The sequence below is a fragment of the Abramis brama genome (assembly GCF_963993115.1).
Source record: "Abramis brama genome assembly, chromosome: 22".
Taxonomy (NCBI): Eukaryota; Metazoa; Chordata; class Actinopteri; order Cypriniformes; family Leuciscidae; genus Abramis; species Abramis brama.
In genome coordinates this window covers 10,457,955-10,478,495 of record NC_139984.1, presented here as the reverse complement: position 1 = coordinate 10,478,495, position 20,541 = coordinate 10,457,955, and the positions used below count along the sequence as shown (strand labels likewise).

The 20,541-nt window shown below is 37.4% G+C and overlaps 1 protein-coding gene across 1 annotated transcript in view; it reads right to left on the bottom strand.

Annotated features, from left to right (window-relative positions):
- The window catches only part of samd10b (sterile alpha motif domain containing 10b), a 76,970-nt gene that overhangs the window by 10,899 nt on the left and 45,530 nt on the right, over positions 1-20,541 (bottom strand). The window contains exon 4 of the mRNA XM_084097976.1: positions 4,012-4,152. Coding sequence (XP_083954102.1) covers positions 4,012-4,152 — 141 coding nt within the window. The remainder of the gene's footprint in view (positions 1-4,011; positions 4,153-20,541) is intronic.

Sequence of the window (20,541 nt, the reverse complement as noted above, 5' to 3'; positions counted from 1 at the left end):
TTTAGAAGAGTACAGAGGCAACATTTCAGAGCATAAATACCAGATAGCAATTGGACTGAAAGGTCAATCTAAGCCTCCTAATCACTCATGTGAGCGTTATGAGCTTTAACAGAGAGAGCAAGATAAGTCCATGTTGATCATTAATAAACAATGCTAAATTATTGGGCAGGGGACAGAAAGCTATTACCCTTACTGATAGATATATATATATATATTGATATATACTTTAGACTTTTGCTAAATGTATAAAAGGAGCTGTTTTGTTAGTGGGCAGTCGTGTTCAGGACATATAAAGGTTCAGGACATATAAAGAGCCGAGGTGTGTCCCGAACCTCTTCCCTCACATCTCTCACTCCACTCAAAAAAAAGCTAATCAGGACATATTTGTGACCTTTGCTGGCAAAATGAGTCAGAATGAGCACATTTTCCAAAATTAGTTCTTGTTATTTTCACATTCTCCATTAAAAAACCTTTAAAATTATCTCTGATTTGTTGGATTTCGATAGAGTCGTTAAAGTCAATTTTGAAAAGTTTTCTGAAGGTTCCAAAACAAAATCACCTAGCAAACATACCTTAAAATCTATGTTAATAACACCAAATTTGGCACACACCAAGTCCAAAACTATATCTATAGGGAAAATATATGTTCAACCTTTTCTGCTTAGCAGTCAGTCTGAGAAGTGTGTCATTGGTTAAAGGCTACACATGTAGCAATCCATGTATCAGAATCATCCAACAAAATATCAATAATAACAATAAATAACAAACTGCCCATCTCATGTTTATATAAAAAATACATTTTTCCTGCATGGATGTGTGGCCAGATTAATAGTGATCAATACAGCTATAGTAGCAAAGTTCATTTTATTACAGTCATGACAGTTTCATATTGTGTCCATGCCCAAATATTGTTCAAGATATGCAACATTAATGTCCACAATCATCTTGTTTTGGTGGTGGCACATTATCACTGAAGTAGTCATTAATAAGTTGAGCAAAATGTTCCACGTCAATTGCTCCGAGAAGATTAGCCGACCGCAGTGCATTTAAAGCATTAGCCACCGACTGAACACTCACTATCAACTTAAAAAACAAGCATATATTGACAAAATATTGAATGAAATTTTTCATGTTTTCAGAGGATGGATGCTTTCATGACATCATAATGCACCGCACGGGGTGTTATGATTAATCACGGAAGGATATATTACGATTGGTTAGCAACATGCTGGTTTTGTTTACATCATGGGTATGAAAATCACATCTCATTGGTTCAGACTCATCGAGAATTTGCTAATCTTCTGTTCCACGGAAGAAATAAAGTCATACAGGTTTGGAACGACATGAAGGTGTGTAAATGATGACCGCATTTTAATTTTGGGTTGAACTATCCCTTTAATTCCCAAGAATTAAGAACCACAAAAAACCTCCTACATCAACGCCAAAAACACTTGCCCCTTCAGTTAATTTACATCGACATCATCCAAAACGTAGATCAAGACCCTTTTATGGCCAGAGTGGTTGTCTAGTCTTTCACCCGATCAATATTTCATATTTTCATTCATGCCCACTGAATCAAAAATGACAGGCCGCTATAGACGGCCTCTCTTTAGACATCCGCTGGAAACCCTGCTGGCTGAGAGACGCGTCTAAGAATAAACTCGCACAAGCTGTGTCCTCCAGCCATGCCAGCCCAACGGTCCCCAGGAGACAGATTTAACTCGCACTGACAGGTGATGTCAACTATCAGAAACCAACTAATCAGCTTTGGCGGGACTTCTATTCGACCGTCCTCCTCTCTCAAACACCCTTCACCTGTTTGAACCCCCACACGAGTCCTCTGTTTGAACCTCAGGTGAGGATTTTTCCATTGGGTGGCTCAATTAGATTCCTTTATCACAGCACGGAGGCCAGGACTTGGTGAACTGTTAAATTAAATTTGCCCCCTAAGCTGTTGGTAGAATTCCCTGACACAGCATTTAAGTGGTCTCTAATTCCCTCTCCTTGTTAATGTGGGGTACACTGGGGTTTGACACTTGCTGAGGCGGGAGTTCTGAGGACGTGTCTCGCAACGAGGAGACCCTGATACTTTGTGTCTTTAACTACAGGTTGTCCTTTGAAACTTTGAAAGTTGGATTTAAGTGAGCTTCAAACAAAGAGAAACTAAGAGCTTTTGTATCCCAAAAAAGACTTGCATCCCAAAAGACTCAATGCCGAATAAAACATGGATATACAGTATGTTATGTTGGTAGCACTTTTCACTAAGGTTCCTTTTGATAACATTAGTTAACGACATTGGTTAACATGAACTGACGATGAAAAAATACTTCTAAAGCATTTCTTAATGTCAGTTAATGCTAATTTCATAAACAAAGTTTAATAAATACTGTAACAAATGTATTGCTCATTGTTAGTTAATGTTAATTAATGCATTAACTATTGGGATATTATACAACAGTGATTTCTGGTCTTCGAATTTGATTGGCTGATTTCTATTCTATTCTATTCTATTCTATTCTATTCTATTCTATTCTATTCTATTATTATAATTCATTAGTGCTGTCAAATCGATTAATCACGATTAATCACATCAAACAAAATAATTTGTTTACATAATGTGTGTGTATATATATTATTGTGTTTATATATATTATATATGTGTCTGTGTGTATATACTATATATAAATATAATAATATACTGTACATACACACATATATTATGTAAACAAATAATTTTATGTTTGATGTGGTTAATCGTGATTAATCGATTTGACAGCACTAATTATATTATATTATATTATATTATATTATATTATATTATATTATATTATATTATATTATATTATATTATATTATATTATATTATATTTGTGAATGGCTGATAATTCATTTATTACTTTAAAAAACCCTAACCAAGCATTACATGAAATTAAATTAAATTGAATTATTGCAAAAAATATAATACAAATATTTATATAAAAAAACAGTCTAATTAAAATGGTGCCAATATATATATTGGCACCATTATATATATATATATACAGTGCAATGCATAAGTGAATACACCCATGCTAAAGTTGACTAAAAAGAGGAATAAAAAATCATATTTTGGAAATTGAACTTAATGCCTTAATTTAAAAAAATAGGAAAAATCCAACCTTTAAGGACACCAATTTTCTTTGTGAATGAATAATGTATCGTAAATAAATAAATGTTCTTCCTTAAAATACATGGTGCATAAGTGAGTACACCCCTATGTTAAATTCCCATAGAGGCAGGCAGATTTTTATTTTTAAGTATTTTTTTAAAAAAAATTTTAGGATACTATGCATCCTGATAAAGTTCCCTTGGCCTTTGGAATTAAAATAGCCCCACATCATCACATAGCCTTCACCATACCTAGAGATTGGCATGGGGTACTTTCCATAAGATCATCTCTCAATGCAAATCAAACTAGCTTTTAGGCTAACTGAAATAAAATCATGCCAATCTCTAGGTATGGTGAAGGCTATGTGATGATGTGGGGCTATTTTAATTCCAAAGGCCAAAGGAACTTTATCAGGATGCATAGTATCCTAAAAAAAAAAAAAAACTTAAAAATAAAAATCTGCCTGCCTCTATGGGAATTTAACATAGGGGTGTACTCACTTATGCACCATGTATTTTAAGGAAGAACATTTATTTATTTACGATACATTATTCATTCACAAAGAAAATTGGTGTCCTTAAAGGTTGGATTTTTCCTAATTTTTTAAATTAAGGCATTAAGTTCAATTTCCAAAATATGATTTTTTATTCCTCTTTTTAGTCAACTTTAGCATGGGTGTATTCACTTATGCATTGCACTGTATATATATATATATATATATATATATATAATGTTGTTGGGTTGTTGGGAAGTTGGGAAGTTGGGTTTAGTGAGTTGAATGAGTCTCTGTCTCACATGGGCCATCCTTGTCAACTGCAGTAATATTGTTTAGGTTGTGTCTGTTCCAGGTGCTGGAGTCTCACCTCTGCTGAGCAGCTGTAGGTTGCGCACCTCCTCTCGGACCTGAAGCTGTAGGACCTGCTGCAGGACCTCCTGTCTCAGCGTCTCCTGGATTATACCCATCCTCTCCAGCTTCTCTCCATTCAACCGCAGCAGGGCACGACCTGAAAAAGGGTGTGAGTGACAGTTTGAAAAGTCAATGCCAGCTTTGTAAAATAGCTAGATGGAACAGAAAAGGATTATATTTGGAGAACATTTGATCAATAGTATGGAATTGGTTTACTTTGCTTTAAATCCTCCTAGAAGCCATCAAATGAATGTCACAAGTCTTGCCAACAGAACAAGCCAACCTTAGAAAAAGTCTTTGAGATGTCTTTGAGGAACCAGGCATGTAATAAGACTTTCTCTTCCTGCTGTACAGTTTTAGCTCTGCTGCTTCGAAGACATGTCATTTTGGCCAATATATCATTTGTGCATAAAGCAATTCCATTGTTATACGCTCTGTGAAAAAAAAAAATATCCAAGGTGGCGGATGAAGAGAATGTCGACTATAAAAAAATAAACATAATAAATAATAATACAATTTATTTGTATGGCACCTGTGACTGTCATACATAAAATGCAGCTGTATCACGGATCAGAATAATTTTAAAAATACCGGGAATTAACCAAATAAATAAGAAAAATAACAACAATAAAAAGCAACACAATTAAGGTTGAGAAAAAAATATTAACAAAAATATTGTTGAAAATGTTCAGTCTGATTAAAACGGTCTAATTTAATTAAACAGTAAAAAGCAAAAAAGGAAAATAATAAGGTTGAGAAAAATAATAGAATTATATAAAAAATCATTAATAATTAAAAAAAAAATGTTCAGTGTGATTAAAATGGTCTAATTAAAAGCCAAAGTCATATACAAATTATTATTTTGGCCAAATTCTGAAAGTAGTACAGCATGTATACTTTGTACATTAGGTGATTCCAAAACAGTGCCGTGAATATTCATCCAAGGTGGCAGATGGAAGATGAAGAGATAAATCGACTATAAAAAAAGGAAATAAAATAAATATAAGATAATAAAACAATTTATTAGTATAGCACCTTTCATACAAAGAAATGCAGCTGTATCACAGGTCAGAATAATAATAAAAAAAATTGTACAAATAATTAAAGGGGTCTAATTAAAAAATTGTTCAGTGAAATATAAAATGTTAGGGTGTGGAATTATACGTGTGTGTTCAGTGTGCATGACATGTAAACTTCATCATCAACATAATAGGCGTGTAGCCAAATTTTTCTTCTTAACTCGCACATGAGCCTTGATTTTTTTGCACTAATTAGTTGTGCACTGACCAAACACATGAGTCAAACAAACTACTGAAGACTCAATAGCAATATACGCCTGAGTGAGAGGGTTAAGAAATACACACACTCTTAGTTTAAACCAGTGCAAAGACATTTTAATCACTCATAACTTCTGGAGAGAAACAGCACAGACACGCTAAGTATTCACGTTAAAACTTAAGTATAGCTTAGGCTTAAGTTGTAACATGCTATTGTAGACCGTTATTTGAAATTAATTGTGAGTTGCATCTCTCATTCGCACAACAAATCTCTTTTCCATTTCGGCTAGCATGCTACCTTTTAGCTGCCTAAGTAAGCAGTAGACAGCAAAGCAGCTTAGCTTTTATTCACATCATAAAGCCTGCTCACGTCCCTCACTGTCCCGTCACTGTCAGAGCCTCGTCCTCAAAAAAACATGAGAATTTATTGTCAATCGCCCCGAATGCGCTCGCTCTAATTAAGCGCATAAATCATCTTTTTCTCTCTTACAATATAATCATCCATCCTCATTCTTACCTGGCAAGTCCACAGACACTCCCTCAGAAGAACGCCAGACACACACAGTTTACATAACGAGAGTCTATTTTAAGCCTCATTAATGAATGTGTTCAATTTCCACACATATTGCTTTGTGTAATGATTACTAATGAAGCCGGTTTACGTAAGGCCCATTTTGTGACCTTGGATGAGCTTATTGATTTGTGTGGTGTGTGTCCAGGAACATGGGCGCTGGACAGCCATTCCCCTCCGAAAATGAAACATAATGACCTTAATACCAGCTGGCTGTGGCTATTTCTCTGATGGTGTAGTGGAATTGGAGAGATGAGTGCAGTGTGGTTTGGGGGTTCAGAGACTGGATAATGATAATTACAGTTTTTCAGATCATCTACAGAACTTCAAGAGCTGTCCCTTGAGACGAACCACTACCTGGCGTTTAATTACTTTCTCATAAGTGAGATTTGGTTACTGAAACCTTCATATGTTCAGAAACGGGGAACAAAATGACTCATCTTGGATATTTAGCGGTTAGAGGCAGAAAGGTTGTCTTCTTTCAAGTCAGCTATAAATAGCATGACAAGCATAGCCTTCCTTCGTTGACATTAACAGGAAGTTTAGATATTTGGGCAACCTAGACTCATTGGAAAAAACGTCCTTCTACCTACATTTTTGCAAAACTTTAAAGACGTGACTTTACATGCAATTCACTGCAGTTTCCAGCTGAAATGAACACTAGTGACAGTAAAACACCAACAACTTTTATTCCTTTCCACGTAAATTGGGATTACAGGGGTAGGCTTTTGAATAATTCAGACTTCAAGGTGCTGTAAGTAACTTTTTTACTTTACTAAAGCATAAAAATGCAGATATTTAGGAAACATGCTGAGTTCACATACTCATTTCTCTGAAAAACACTTCTACAGCCAGTTATTTTACATGTTCCGTGTTGTCTGTCTGTTTTTGTTTTGGTCTGTGTGACTCCGCCCACTGCCAGTTCACCCAATAGTATTTCGACACCCCCGGGATGCCAGTTGACAGGAAACACAGCGTATTGCACCCAGCAAACAAACTGGGTCAGAGGTTGCAGATTCTACCCGACCTAAAAAGCCTCGATATCCATCTAAAAATCTTAATGAACGAGAGCATATTAAAACGTGGATAAATCAACTCATCAACTTACAGTGTGTAAGTCTCCTTGGCTTTCATTAGGCGCGTTTCCATTACAGATTTGCGCAAAACTTTTGCGATTTGTTCTAAATGTCGACAAAAAACAATTGCGAAATGACAGCGTTTCCATTGACCGATGTTATGCGAATAAAACTTCAATATTTTCCTCTCGCGATAAGTCACATCATTCCAAAAACCATGGCAACGGACGTTGGTAGGTTTCTGTACTATATTCCAGCCACTGCACTAGCCATTATTATTAATCAAAGGAGATGTAAGCGTGTTTTCCAAGCGAACGACCCTTATTACTTGTGAGCGGCACATATGAGGTGTTTCTGGGTGTTTCTCCCTCATTTCTACTTCGAGGTCTTGATTGTGGCATTTATTTGAGGTTTAGAATCCATTATTCCTGTAATTATTTTGTCTTATATGAATTTAATAAAGAACTCTGTCTCGTATTCTGCCCAAACACACCGCGTCATCTACGTCAGGTGACCTGTAAATGCGCAAAAACTGTTTCCATTGCAGTTTTGCGAAATATTTCTTTTTCGAATTGCCTGAAAAACCACCTCATGCGACCGTAAAAACTTTTTTGCGATAAATGGGAGTTTTTGCAAAATTTACGTTTTTCCATTGGGCGTATTTGCAATTTCAATTTGCGCAATTTGAAGGGTAATGGAAACGCGGCTATTGTCAACTGCGCTCGTTCCTGTTGCGTGTCCTGGCAACCCGCGTGAGCATCGAGTCTGAGGAGGCGGGGGCGGGGGCGGGGGAAACAACGATCTCTGATATTTTGAATTTGCACTGCAGAACCTATTTCGACCACTAACTGTTATTCCTACAGACTGCACCTTTAAGGTCCTTGAACACTAAGTCCGAAATTTTCGTATGCGTTTTTTCATATTCATCATCCTAATATTCATCCTCATATTTCACGGAAACCTTGCACACTGGGTCCGACACAAATTAATTAAATCGTTGCGAAAAAATCGCAAAACAATACAAAATGGAGTCTTCAAGCAGTGAGGATGATTTTGTTGTCCTCTCTCTTCTTTTAAAGCACAGGTGTCAAACTCAGTTCCTGGAGGGCCACAGCCCTGCAGAGTTTAGCTTCAACCCTGATTAAACACACCTGATCAGCTAATCAAGTCCTTCAGGCTTATTTGAAAACTGCAGGTGTGTGTGTCTTGAAGCAGGGTTGGAACTAAACTCTGTAGGGCTGTGGCCCTCCAGGAACTGAGTTTGACCTGTGCTTTAAAAAGAGAAAAAGAAAGTAGAAATATTGGATCCATCCAATCCTGAGATTGCGTAGAGAGGAAGGAGAGTTCCACCTCCTTATCAAGGAGCTACGGAATTATCCCGAGCGATTCAAAGTTTACTTCAGGATGTCAGCGGCTCAATTTGATGCTTTGCTAGCGATACTGGAGCCACATATTAAAAAGAAGACCACCAATTTCCATGAACCAATTGATTCTGAACAGGTCTGGATTTTGGTGTTCGCTTGTACGGTGGCTCTGAATTGTCAAATCACCTATCAAAATGCTTTCGACGGATGCAAAAAACGCCGAAAATTATACCCAATCCGCATTTTTTTATGATGGACGAACGTTTCAGAGGCAGTGTGTAAACGTGATTGACACAACGTAAGGTCGTATTTATTTTTTAACATGCGTAAATTTCGGACGAGAATTTCGGACTCAAGGACCTTCCTTGCACAACACTATGTTATGACCTCAAAGCACTTTACCATGGTTTGTAAACTAAAACATTTTGATGTTTGCAGCACAGGATCAGATTCATATGTTTGGCTTTTTTGGCATAGTAAACTTGCTCAGTAGCTCACCTGATACAGCATTGCATTTGTGATGCCAAGCGCTTGGTGAGTCTCGAGAAACACAAATCATGATAACAGAGCTCAAAGACTTGTAAAATCAAGATGAAAGGTCATTACACACTGAATCTGAAATTCTCGTCCGAAATTTTCGCATGTTAAAAAATAAATACGACCTCACGTTGTGTCAATCACGTTTACACACTGCCTCAGAAACTTTCGTTCATCATAAAAAAAATTCGTATCGGGTTCGATTTTCTACGTTTTTTGCATCCGTGGCAAGCATTTTGAGAAGTGCTTTGACAATTCAATTCAACAATGACGAATACGAAAAAACGCATACAAAAATTTCTGACTCAGTGTGCAAGGACCTTAACTCTTTCCCCGCTATTGACGGAAATTTCCAGCTTTCCATGTTTTCACTGTTATACGGTAGGGGGTGCTATTATACATCTTCTGAAAGAATACTGAATCTCCAGATCAAAACACATTAAAACATGAAGCAGAAAGAAGCAATATCATATGTAATCAAATGCATATGTAAAATAACGCTTTTCGTGCCACTCACTGGACATTTTGCTTTGAATGCGTTGCAAAAACGTGCAAGCAGCAACTTAGCACAGGAATATTTTTCCAATGAGCCTGGGTTGTATTCAGCCCTGTCGGGTATTTTTCCAGGCCAAAGACCAGCAGGGGCACTGATGAGCTGCAGAAATTATGAAATTATTATGATTATGCAGTGCATAATAGCTTGGACTGTTGCCATCACAATCAAAGATGCTCTTCCACACAGCAAGTGCAGAATGATGCAAGCCAGACTTGTGGATTATACTGTCACTATCTAGTTGTGCTGTGTGGCGTCACACTACGCAGCACGCTTCCAGTGTACAGATGGTGCAAACATCTGTGCCCAGATGCCCAAGGCATGCCAGTGTCATAATCTGACCTTGGTCAGGACATAATGAAAGGCTTGTTCCTTTTACGTCTACTTGAGCGAGCTCTTAACACATTATAGTCCTTCAAGTCTACTGCAATCTCAAAATTCTGTCCAGTTGATAATACCTAGAACAGGCGGTAGATCCTTTTCCTATTTAGCACCAAACCTTTGGAACAGTCTTCCTAACATTGTTCGGGAAGCAGACACACTCTGTCAGTTTAAATCTAGACTAAAAACGCATCTCTTTTACCTGGCATTCATATAGAACATTACATTTCTATTATTCAAATCAGTTAACTGATTATTAGGGTGCATAGATTAGGTCAGCCGGAACCGGGAACACTTCCCATAACACCTGATGTACTCGTTACGTCATAAGAAGAATGGCATCTACGCTAATGTTAGTCTTTCTGTTTATTGCGAGGCTTACTGAAGTCAGCCGGATCCGGGCCGTATCCAGATCAGATGGCGGACCTGCGCCTGGACCCATCCACGACGCATCCCTGAGGTGCCAGCCTCATCAGCCCTGTGAAGGCCTCATCGACACGACAGCCATTGGCACTGATCCTCAATAAACCTGTCTCCATACCGGCGTGATGACTCCGACCTCCAACCAGATGGAACTGGATAAATATTCTGAATGTTCTGATCCATTCTGACTTCTGACCTGTAATGCTTCCTGAATCATAATCATACACTGTTCGCTCGTTGGCCAGAGGAGAACTGGCCCCCTGACTGAGCCTGGTTTCTCCCAAGGTTTTTTTCTCCTTTCTGTCACCTTGATGGAGTTTTGGTTCCTTGCCACTGTCGCCTTGGCTTTTGGCTTGCTTAGCTGGGGACATTTAATATTCAACAATATTATAGATCTGCCTTACTGAGGGTGGACGATGACGCAATTTTCTTCTAGAAACAAACTTTTGTTGTATTATTTTCATGTTATCAATGTGAAGCTGCTTTGATACAATCTGTATTGTAAAAAGCGCTATATAAATAAAGGTGACTAGACTTTTATGTCACAGCCACAGTGACGCAAGACACTTTCAAAATTAGTCGTAGATAAAGTGATCGTTTTGCGCACACTGACAGTGACTTGCTACTTGATATTGACTTACTACTTGCTATTGCTAATCAAAGAGAGGTTGTATTCATAATTTAGGAGGGAACATTCGATAACCTTTTATTTTAAGGTGACGTAGTTACAGATTTCTAAATTACTACATGTATTTACTATAGAAATAACAGTAAATTATGCATAATTACAAGTAGCTAACCCTAAACCGAACCCTAACCGTAACTCTAGTAAGTAAATGTGGTTAATTAATATTACTCAGTACTTACTTATTTACGTCACCTTAAAATAAAGTGTAACCGAACATTCTCATTCTAAACATCATTTTATTGGACAAAAAATCTGGACAAACCCATGAATGTGAGATGAGTTGTCACTTGTCAATATATTTTGTTTTGTTTTCAAGGAGATAAAGTATATACTGTCTCTTTTTATAACTTTCAGGAGTACACTGGCATATAAATGATCTCAAAACTAACAGACACTGACTCAAAACTTTCTTGACTAAAAGCAATTTCGATTTTATTGGGTCTTTATTGTGATTTGCTGTACAGTGGAAGAGAGCTGCAAAACTGAAGCTATTCTACAGAAATATATATGGTTAAAGAGATAAAAGAGCGGCCAATGTGACAGGACACTGTGTGTGTGCGTGTGTGTGTGTGTGTGTGTCTGTGTGTGTGTTTGAACAATAAAAAACAAAGCCCTTAAGTTGAATCGCAAGGTGAATTACAAACAGAGAAAGAAAGAGAGAGAGAGCAAAAACAAAGAGAACCACCATACTGAAATGGCATACTACAGTAAATCACTGCAATTCACAGGACACAACTTTATTAAGCTCTGTCTCTTATTCTATATCAATGATATACAGTTAGAATCTCCACCTATAATATCCAGAACGCTTGAACAGGAAATAGGAAGTGCCTTTTCCATTTTGGAAAGGTGATTTTTAAAGTCAATTTTCTGTACAATTGTGAAAGAACATATTTGCATGCTATTAAATTGCAGTGGCTCAAGCTCTCTCTGTTATCAAGGTGTTCTGATCTCCTATGTGATATATGGATATGTCATGCTTGTCAAATCATGTGACGCATGAAGAAACAACAAATTACCAATATTAAATGAGAGGAGAACTGGACAAATTGGCTAAAAAGTTGTGATGTCATATTTTCTGGAGGTAAATAAGTGGTTTGATGAGGCGCATCAAACTTCATAACATTTAAATTTTTTCATTTTTCATTTTTTTCATTGTCAGTTGTTTTAAATGAATGTGACTGATCTAGTGTCAGTTGGACCACTAATACACAGTTTATCATGACAAAGTTGTAAGACATATTTTGCAAAAAATAGGATAACTACTGTATATTTTAATATGCATCTATTTATTCATAGTAAGTAGACACAAAATATACAAATAACAAACAAAAAAATGCTACAGTGAAAACTTGGTTAATTATAGTTCAGTCATTAGATGATAGATGCAAACTCTAGATGATGCAGACTTAGGTCCTTTACATGTAATCTGCAAGCAATCACATCATTACCGCATGGCACAAGCTGATTGGCCTCTGCTGATCCTGCAGCCAATGAGATTGCTTGCTCAACATGTTCAAAGTCTGGTTCAGTGTTTGCTGTAGGCTAGTCCTGCACAGTTCCTCTGAAACCCTCCACCTCCCCCAGCTCCACCTGTCTAGATCTGCTACGGGATTTATGTATGTTTGTATGTTATGTTTATGTCTATTCATGCAGCAGCGCATCTGTTTATCCAGCCTGATCTCATGAAAATGCGTCTCTATAGCACGCATTGTGTTTATCATGCAATTTATACGCGGAAATGAGTTTTTACGTGCATATGATACGCAGTTTTCGTGTGCATTTGATACGCACTTTATTGTGTGTAATACACACGCACCCCACACCACTAATCCTAACCAAACGTATAATACACACGTACCCCACACCACTACTAAACCTACCCTAAACCTACCCATGGGTATCATATGCACATAAAAACTCATTTTCGCGTATAAATTGCACGATAAACACAATGCGTGCTATAGAGACGCATTTAGTGTGACCGGGTTGGTTTATCTATTAGCAGTAGCAAGTCCATACTTCCTCTGCAACAGCAGCAGCGTAGAAGATATAGGGCCCTATCTTGCACCCAGCGCAATTGACTTTGTACACCGACGCATGTATCATTCCTATTTTGCACCCGCGCACAGCGGACTTTTCCCTCCACAGACGCACGTCGGTAAATTAGGAAACTGGTAACTTGCGCTCCCGGGGCCGGTTCAGCGCAAAGAGGAGGCGTGTTCCGGCGCAAACGTTCCCTGGTGCTATTTTGCAGGTTTAGAAAACAATTCCGCCACTGACTTTAGACTAGGTTTTTCCTGGTCAGTGGCGGAATTGTTTTTAGAAGTTCTCATTTTTAGAAAGCCAAACATTATTACAAGGAAAAATATTACCACACAAGGGAAATCATTGTTGTGTCCATGAAGATGTGAAAAAATAGGCATAAATCTAGCTTACACATTTACCCAAATTATTATACGCCTGTTTAACCGAAGCTAATTTGGGTGTGTTTCTCCCATCCCCATACAATGTCACTTCTCTGTGTTTTACGGCCCTGACGAGAACGTCGGTCTCCTCGGCTGTGAACCGCTCCTGGCGCGCGCCTGGCAAATCCGCCGTTATAATAGGAATCCGCCATGGAACAAGCGCACCTGCTCTTAAAGGGAATGTGAGATGTCGCTCTGATTGGTTTATTTCACGATACGCCCAAACCACACCTATGAGTAATGAAGCTACTTCAGACCTACCCATTTTAGATTTGCGTCGGGCGCAAGAGTCATTTATCCCGCCATTTCTGTGGGCATGCTGTGGGCAGAACATTAGACGAAGAAGCTGAAACGAGTTAATTTCGTGATAAAAAGTGAAAATGGTCATCTCCTGCTGGGTCAATGGATGTTCAAATCGTGCCGGAGGTTCAGTTAAATTTAATGTTCATAAGTTCATAATTTGGATTTTACAGTATACCCGTCATTAGACTTCATGAATGTGACAAGACGAAGCTTTTGTCAGAACAACGATGGAGGTTATGGCTGGCGAGGATAAACAGGAAAGAAACTCCCTCAAAACACGCAAGAATTTGATGTGTTTTATTGCGAGTGTACACAAATATAAGTTAACACTTTGCCGTTTGAATGATGTCCTGTATGTACAAAATGACGAGGTATTAAAAACATACAAAAACAACATTGTTTCCACTGTTCAATCGCGCCCGCGACTCTCTCTCTCACTCACACACACAGACACAGACTGACACACACACACACACATTCCAGCCTTGCAATCTCAGATTATGTCCCTAAAGAACCCGCGTATAAAGTAGTTCCTCATTAACTGTTACATTAATTTGCACGCGAGTTTTATTTATTTTCATACCGTGTATATTCATATTCATGCACATATTTCCAGGCTCGGAATTGCTTACATGTGTTAAAACTCCTAGCCAATACCAGATAATGGTACACATGGATAATACAGTATCTGAGCCAAAGCTGCAAAATCAGTGCTCAGTTTAGCGCATACGGATCCACACCATTTCTGACTGAAATTTTCGCATTGTACCTCTCTCTGTCTTGTGTTAATAGAGTGTCTTTATAATCTCTGTCACTTTGTCTCTTCATGATTTTCGTAACATTATAAATAGGAAGAAATCTTCGAAATTTGCTTGTAAAACTTTGTAAACACAGCAGCTTATGCCCTCAAAGATGGCGTCTCCGGGGAGGTCACGTGACATTAATTGGCCTGTGGGAACTATGTATAATAGCAACAGCGCCCGAGACCCGCCCACAAAGTTACTTGCGTTTCGCGTTTGATACTTGCGTTTCAGATCGTTAAAATAGGGCCACTAGTTTACCAAGACCAAATTAACTTATATTAAGCCATATTCATAAACATGCCAAAACTACTTTGAAAGTTGAAAGAACTGTAAGTTTCTTACTATATACAGTGGCAAATATGAAATTGTTGAACGTTACATTTGATGTCATTTTAAGGACAATTCTATGCATTATTATCTTCATTATGAATTCTATAGTTCTTGTTTGCCAAAATGAAACCATCTAATTCAGAAAAAATTCAGGACAAAGCTAATATGACAACCTTTTCAAACCGCACTCTCCATACATCCATCTTCATGCTAAAAAGCACCAATTACTGAAGTGTATCTTGTTAAGCCTGATGTATTGGCTGTTAAATAAATTCCTGGTGTATTTAACTACTTGAGGCTTATGGGGTATTATTGGACAGAGATGCCCTACTGACCCAACCTCCAGTTGCCCCTGGGGCTTTAGGGGACAGTCATGGGCCAACACTGACCCAGTTTCCAGCTCTGAGAATTCACACATCGCTGTGGGGATTGCATTCGCTTCTCAGTCACTCACAATAGGCTGGGAAGAACAATTAGAGCATGGGTGATGCTAACAGCATTGCACATGATAATGGAAACGTCCGTAACCAGCCAGAGGTGCTTCTTGAGGCTGATGTTTGGACCTTTTTTCTAAGATGCATTGTATTTTTCATTTTGATATGGCGCTTTGATGCTGAACGACATTGAGGGGCTTGCTTTATGAACCTCTATAACACACACGCACACAAGCTAATTCAGTGCTTTTAAATTCAGCCCTCCAGAAACATTTTATCCAGAATTGCTGTTTGTCTGAGTCTTTTGTGTAGAAGCAGACAGCACAGGTGAACAGAGCAGAAATGAATTCCCTGTAGACAGGTTTAATGTGCTCCCAAATAATGCCCTGAAGATAGTGATAGAGGCGCTGTCAAAAAACAAGATGAAGTGGAGTACAGAGGAAAAAGAAGAACAGTTGCTCCTAAAAAGTACACTGTTCTTTTGATTTATCTTATATTTTTGACAAAAAAACAAACAAACAAACAAACAAGGAGACTGAAAAGACATTTAGTTACTTGATAAAAATATATCATCCATCCCAGCAAAATTGTGATTTGCTACTGGGTCAATGCAAATAAGAGAGTATACATAAGATATATAAAAGGAAAATCTTTTAAAAATCCAGTTTAAAACTGAATATAAAAAGTACACCTTAAACACACACAGATTGAAGACTTCATAATTTTTCAAAAACATTTAAAATATATTTTGAGCGTTAAAAAGTTATTTTTAAAAGGTGAACTAACATTGATTGTCAAATGATCAGATATTTTAAGAGATTTATTGATCTCCATGAAGGTCTGGTTATTTATTCATTCATTCATCCATTCATTTGATCAATCATTTTATATAACAACCATAAATGTAAGTATGTGCTGCAGATCATTTTAAATAATTCAATAGTTTAATTTACTGTAAGTCCTTGCTAAAATTGCCTATATTTAAACTTTTTTTTAGGTATAAAAACTGGTTACGGTTTAGTCGATGACAATAACAAACTCCATATACAGTCATGTGAAAAGGAAAGTACACCCTTGCATGGGTACATTTTTTTAAACATCATCTGAAAGCTGAATAAATAAGCTTTCCATTGATTGGTTTGTTAAGACATTAACAAAGACATTTGTAAACATTGAGAAAATCGCCTTTAAAGTTGTCCATTTATGTTCGCGATTTTGCTGCATCCACTCACAAAAATAAATGTTTTATATCTTTACGGTAGGAAATTTACAAAATATCTTCATGAAACATGATCTTTAGTTAATATCCTAATGATTGGCATAAAAGAAAAATCGATAAATTTGACCCATACAATGTATTGTTGGCTATTGCCACAAATATACCCGTGTGACTTATGACTGGTTTTGTGATCCAGGGTTCACATATCAGGTGGCAGGTCTTAAAACTAATTAAATACAACCTCGGATGAACAACAACACATGACATATTACACTGTGTCGGTTTATTTAACAAAAACTAGGCCAAAATGGAGAAGACATGTGTGAATAATTAAGTACGTCCTTACTGCTTCCATAGGAATTTAGAGGGTAAGTAGCAGTCTGGTGCTGCCAATAAAATATCTTTGATGAACTGATCATCAGTAAGTGTGACCACCTCTATAAAAGCAGAAGTTTGGGCAGTGTCACATTTTGGTTTTGTCATTGTCATGTTTCTGTGTCTTGTCATGTGATTCCCTGTTTGTCATGTGATCCTGCCATGTGTCTTGTCATTGGTTAATTGTCTGATCATTGTTCACAGGTGTCCCTTGTCTTATAATTAGTCTGTGTATTTAAGCCCTCATGTTTTCCACGTGTATTGTTTCCTGTAGACTACTGTTCGCAAGTCGCAAGTCGCAAGTCGCAAGTCGCAAGTCGCAAGTCGCAAGTCGCAAGTCGCAAGTCGCAAGTCGCAAGTCGCAAGTCGTTTCCTGTAGACTACTGTTCGCAAGGCGCAAGGCGCAAGTCGCAAGTCCATGTTTTTGTTTCATGTTTGATCTTGTTTGTAATAAACTGCACTTGGGTTCTCAATAAGCTTGCCTCCAGTTGATCCCTTACAGGCAGTTTGCTGGTCTTTACCAACGTAAAAACATATTTATTATAGAAGTGTATTTCTGTCACTGTACAAGTTGCCTTTGTAATGTATTTTTGATGTCATCAATATTTTGGTCTGGTTTTTTTTTTCCAAAAGAGAAAGACTTTTTTTAAAACAACATTTTTATCTGCTAAAAGTTTTATCATGTGTTCTTAATGTTTATTTTGCCAACTTTTAGGAGTACACTACACCGATGACCTTAAAGTTAACAGACACTGACTGACAGCTACAAAACTGCAATTTTGATTTCATGGGCTCTTCAAGATTCATTTTAAAAGATGCAGTTCTTGCTAGAAATGAATGTGGACGCAGTGCAAGGCAATTCACACTTGCAGCTGTTAAACATCTGACTCAAAAGACCAATAACTATGCTGGAGCAGAAACACTCAGCGCCTGGAGCAAGCAGCGGTCTTGTCTGACATGAGTCAGTGTTTTACAGTGTGTGTAACAGTGCTTCAAGCCACAGTGCCAATGACCCGGGGAAAATGACACACGCAAACACTCACTTAGAGACACACACCATCTTAGAAAGAGGCTTGATATATGAAGCAATAAATAATAGTGCAGATAATAGAATAAGGCCTCTAGCCAGTGTCGGCGCCCGGATGAATTACTTAAAGGGGCATTTGGAGGGGGCACACATTTGTCACTCCAACCCAACTAAATGTAATGTTGCTAAAATGAGTGCTTGTGCTCAACCGTCACTGTCTGAAGGACAGGAAGATTCACGGCATGCATGCACATAGCCCTAAACACATACGAACGTTAGAAGCACCAGGGACTGCACAGTAGAAAAAATGACCCGCTAGATCACAATTGATTTTGATCTATGATCTATATCTAAACTTTGATTATATGTTCATATAGGCCTACAGTAAAAACTTATATACATAGATATACATATGCACATACACATATACTGAATATTCTTGAATGTTGAATGCTTAAAACCAAGAAATGACAATGGGTCAACTCAATGATGGTAATTATTATTATTTATTATTATTTGATGGATCTATTAATCTATTAATGAAACATTGATGATTTTTTTTTTTTTCTGAAGAAAAAAAATGTTTTTGTATTTTTTTGGGGTGGCATAAAGCAAAACATAATATCATAATATATCATAACATAATCATAATATCATAATGAAGAAAAAAGGCATCATTAAAAGAATGACATTCCTCAAAATAAAACTGTAGTTAAGTAAGTTAGTAAGTTAAGTTTGGATAAATCTTTCATTATTACTTTTTAGAAGTAAGATTTTGTTAAAATATTATTTTTGTCCACCAAATCAAAACCATGTGGCATGACCAATATGAATAAATGTGCAGGAAAACAAAACAGAAAACAGGAAATTAAAATATAGAGAAGACTCTTATGAATGTGTGTCAAGGTCAATACGTCTCTTAAAATATCAGAAAATTTGTTCAGGTTGTAAAAATGTCACATATTTTTAACTTTTCTTGAAAGTGGTATACAAGTTTTTCAAAACCGTATGATTTGCAACCATGTGATTTAAACTAGATTTTTTTCTTTATCATGGATATATGTCATTGTCCCCAATACAAACCATCCATCCTAAGGCACAACTCTTTACTGATTGGCTAGAAGACGTCACATGGCTCATATGGCTTGACACTCTTATGAGATTGAGATCACAAATATTACAAACAACAAAGGCTGTGAATGTCCACCTTAGGTAAATCCATTTAGACTCGGCTCCTTCTTCAACACTGCAAAATTTTCAGGAACAAATGTACGGATGGCAGTGTAAAATGATTTTATTACTTGGAAGCTCCGCTCCGGTGACCCCTAGATGGTGAGGCCTCATGGAAATGACTGTGATTTGACAAATGGCTCAACATTACGGTGTATAATTGTCCATTAGTGAGAGAACAGCTCTGGGAGTTGGATGAGAGTGTGTTATAGGATGTGTCCTGCCAAAGCTGCTCCTCAGAGAGACCAGGCTAAGGCTTTGCGGATCCGTGATTATCCTCGGCAGCTTCATAAAAGAATTACTGGACAGTCAGATTTAAAAATCATTTTGGTTCATATCGATCAAGTTTATTATCATTAAATAAAACTAACCAAAATTAAAATTGTTACTTGGAATAAAATTTTATGATAATTAAAACACACAAAAATATATATTTATAAAAACATTAAATTTATTTTATTTCAGCTAGATTTTTTTATTTATTATAAATAACATTCCTTTTGGATGTTTAGTTTGCGTTTCTGTTTCTGTTTCCTGTCCTGTGTGCCATTTTTGTAGTTTTTCTAGTTGATTAGTTCTGTGATCATTCCCAGGTGTGTCTTGTTTGCCTATTACCCCTCTAGAACTTAAACCCCATAAGACATTTGTGAATAAATCAGCGTTTCCATCCAATGTGTTCAAGAGAACAAAATCGTCACTTCCTAAGAAACTGGTGCAAAATATCTGTAATAAAAATGGAAGTTTCTGCAACCAGGGAAGCCACTGTGGATCTTTTTTGTACATATTTACTTGAGCCTCAGAGCCCGCAGATGAAACGCAAGAAACACTGTCATGCTAGCTTGCGTTCTGATGCCTGGTGTTTGGGAACGCAATCGAGTTAGACACTTCTGGGTGGTCATTGTACCAAATCTTTTAGATGATTTTTTGATGGCTTAGGCTCTGGCATTTCAAAGAGACAAACACAAAATTTGAGATGCTGTGCAATGAAATTGGTCTGCTAGTTAGTCCAGTTATTCAATCACATGATCTGTTGAAGCGAAGTCACAAGCGAAGACTTTTTTGTTGTGCATCAAAGGATTTATTCCATAAATGCGTTTAGTAGTTTATGCGCATGTCGTCTTATTGGATAAAAAAAATGATCCGCCTCAATTGGCCGCATGTTTTTTTTCTGAGCATTTTGGGGATTTATGCACATCTTGCCGTTCCATCCTAGCCTGAAAAGCCAGACCCACATCAAGATGTTGGGTCTGGGAACACACCATTGGCACGGCTCAATCCGAGGGGCGGGATAAACGGTTGTCTTTCAAATTCCCTCTGCACGCAATAGGATAGAGCTACAACCAACCAGAGCGTTTTCCCACCAGCGGAGCTAGTAGATAGATTAAACTTTTAAACTTTTGCGATTAAACGGCAAAACTACAAACACA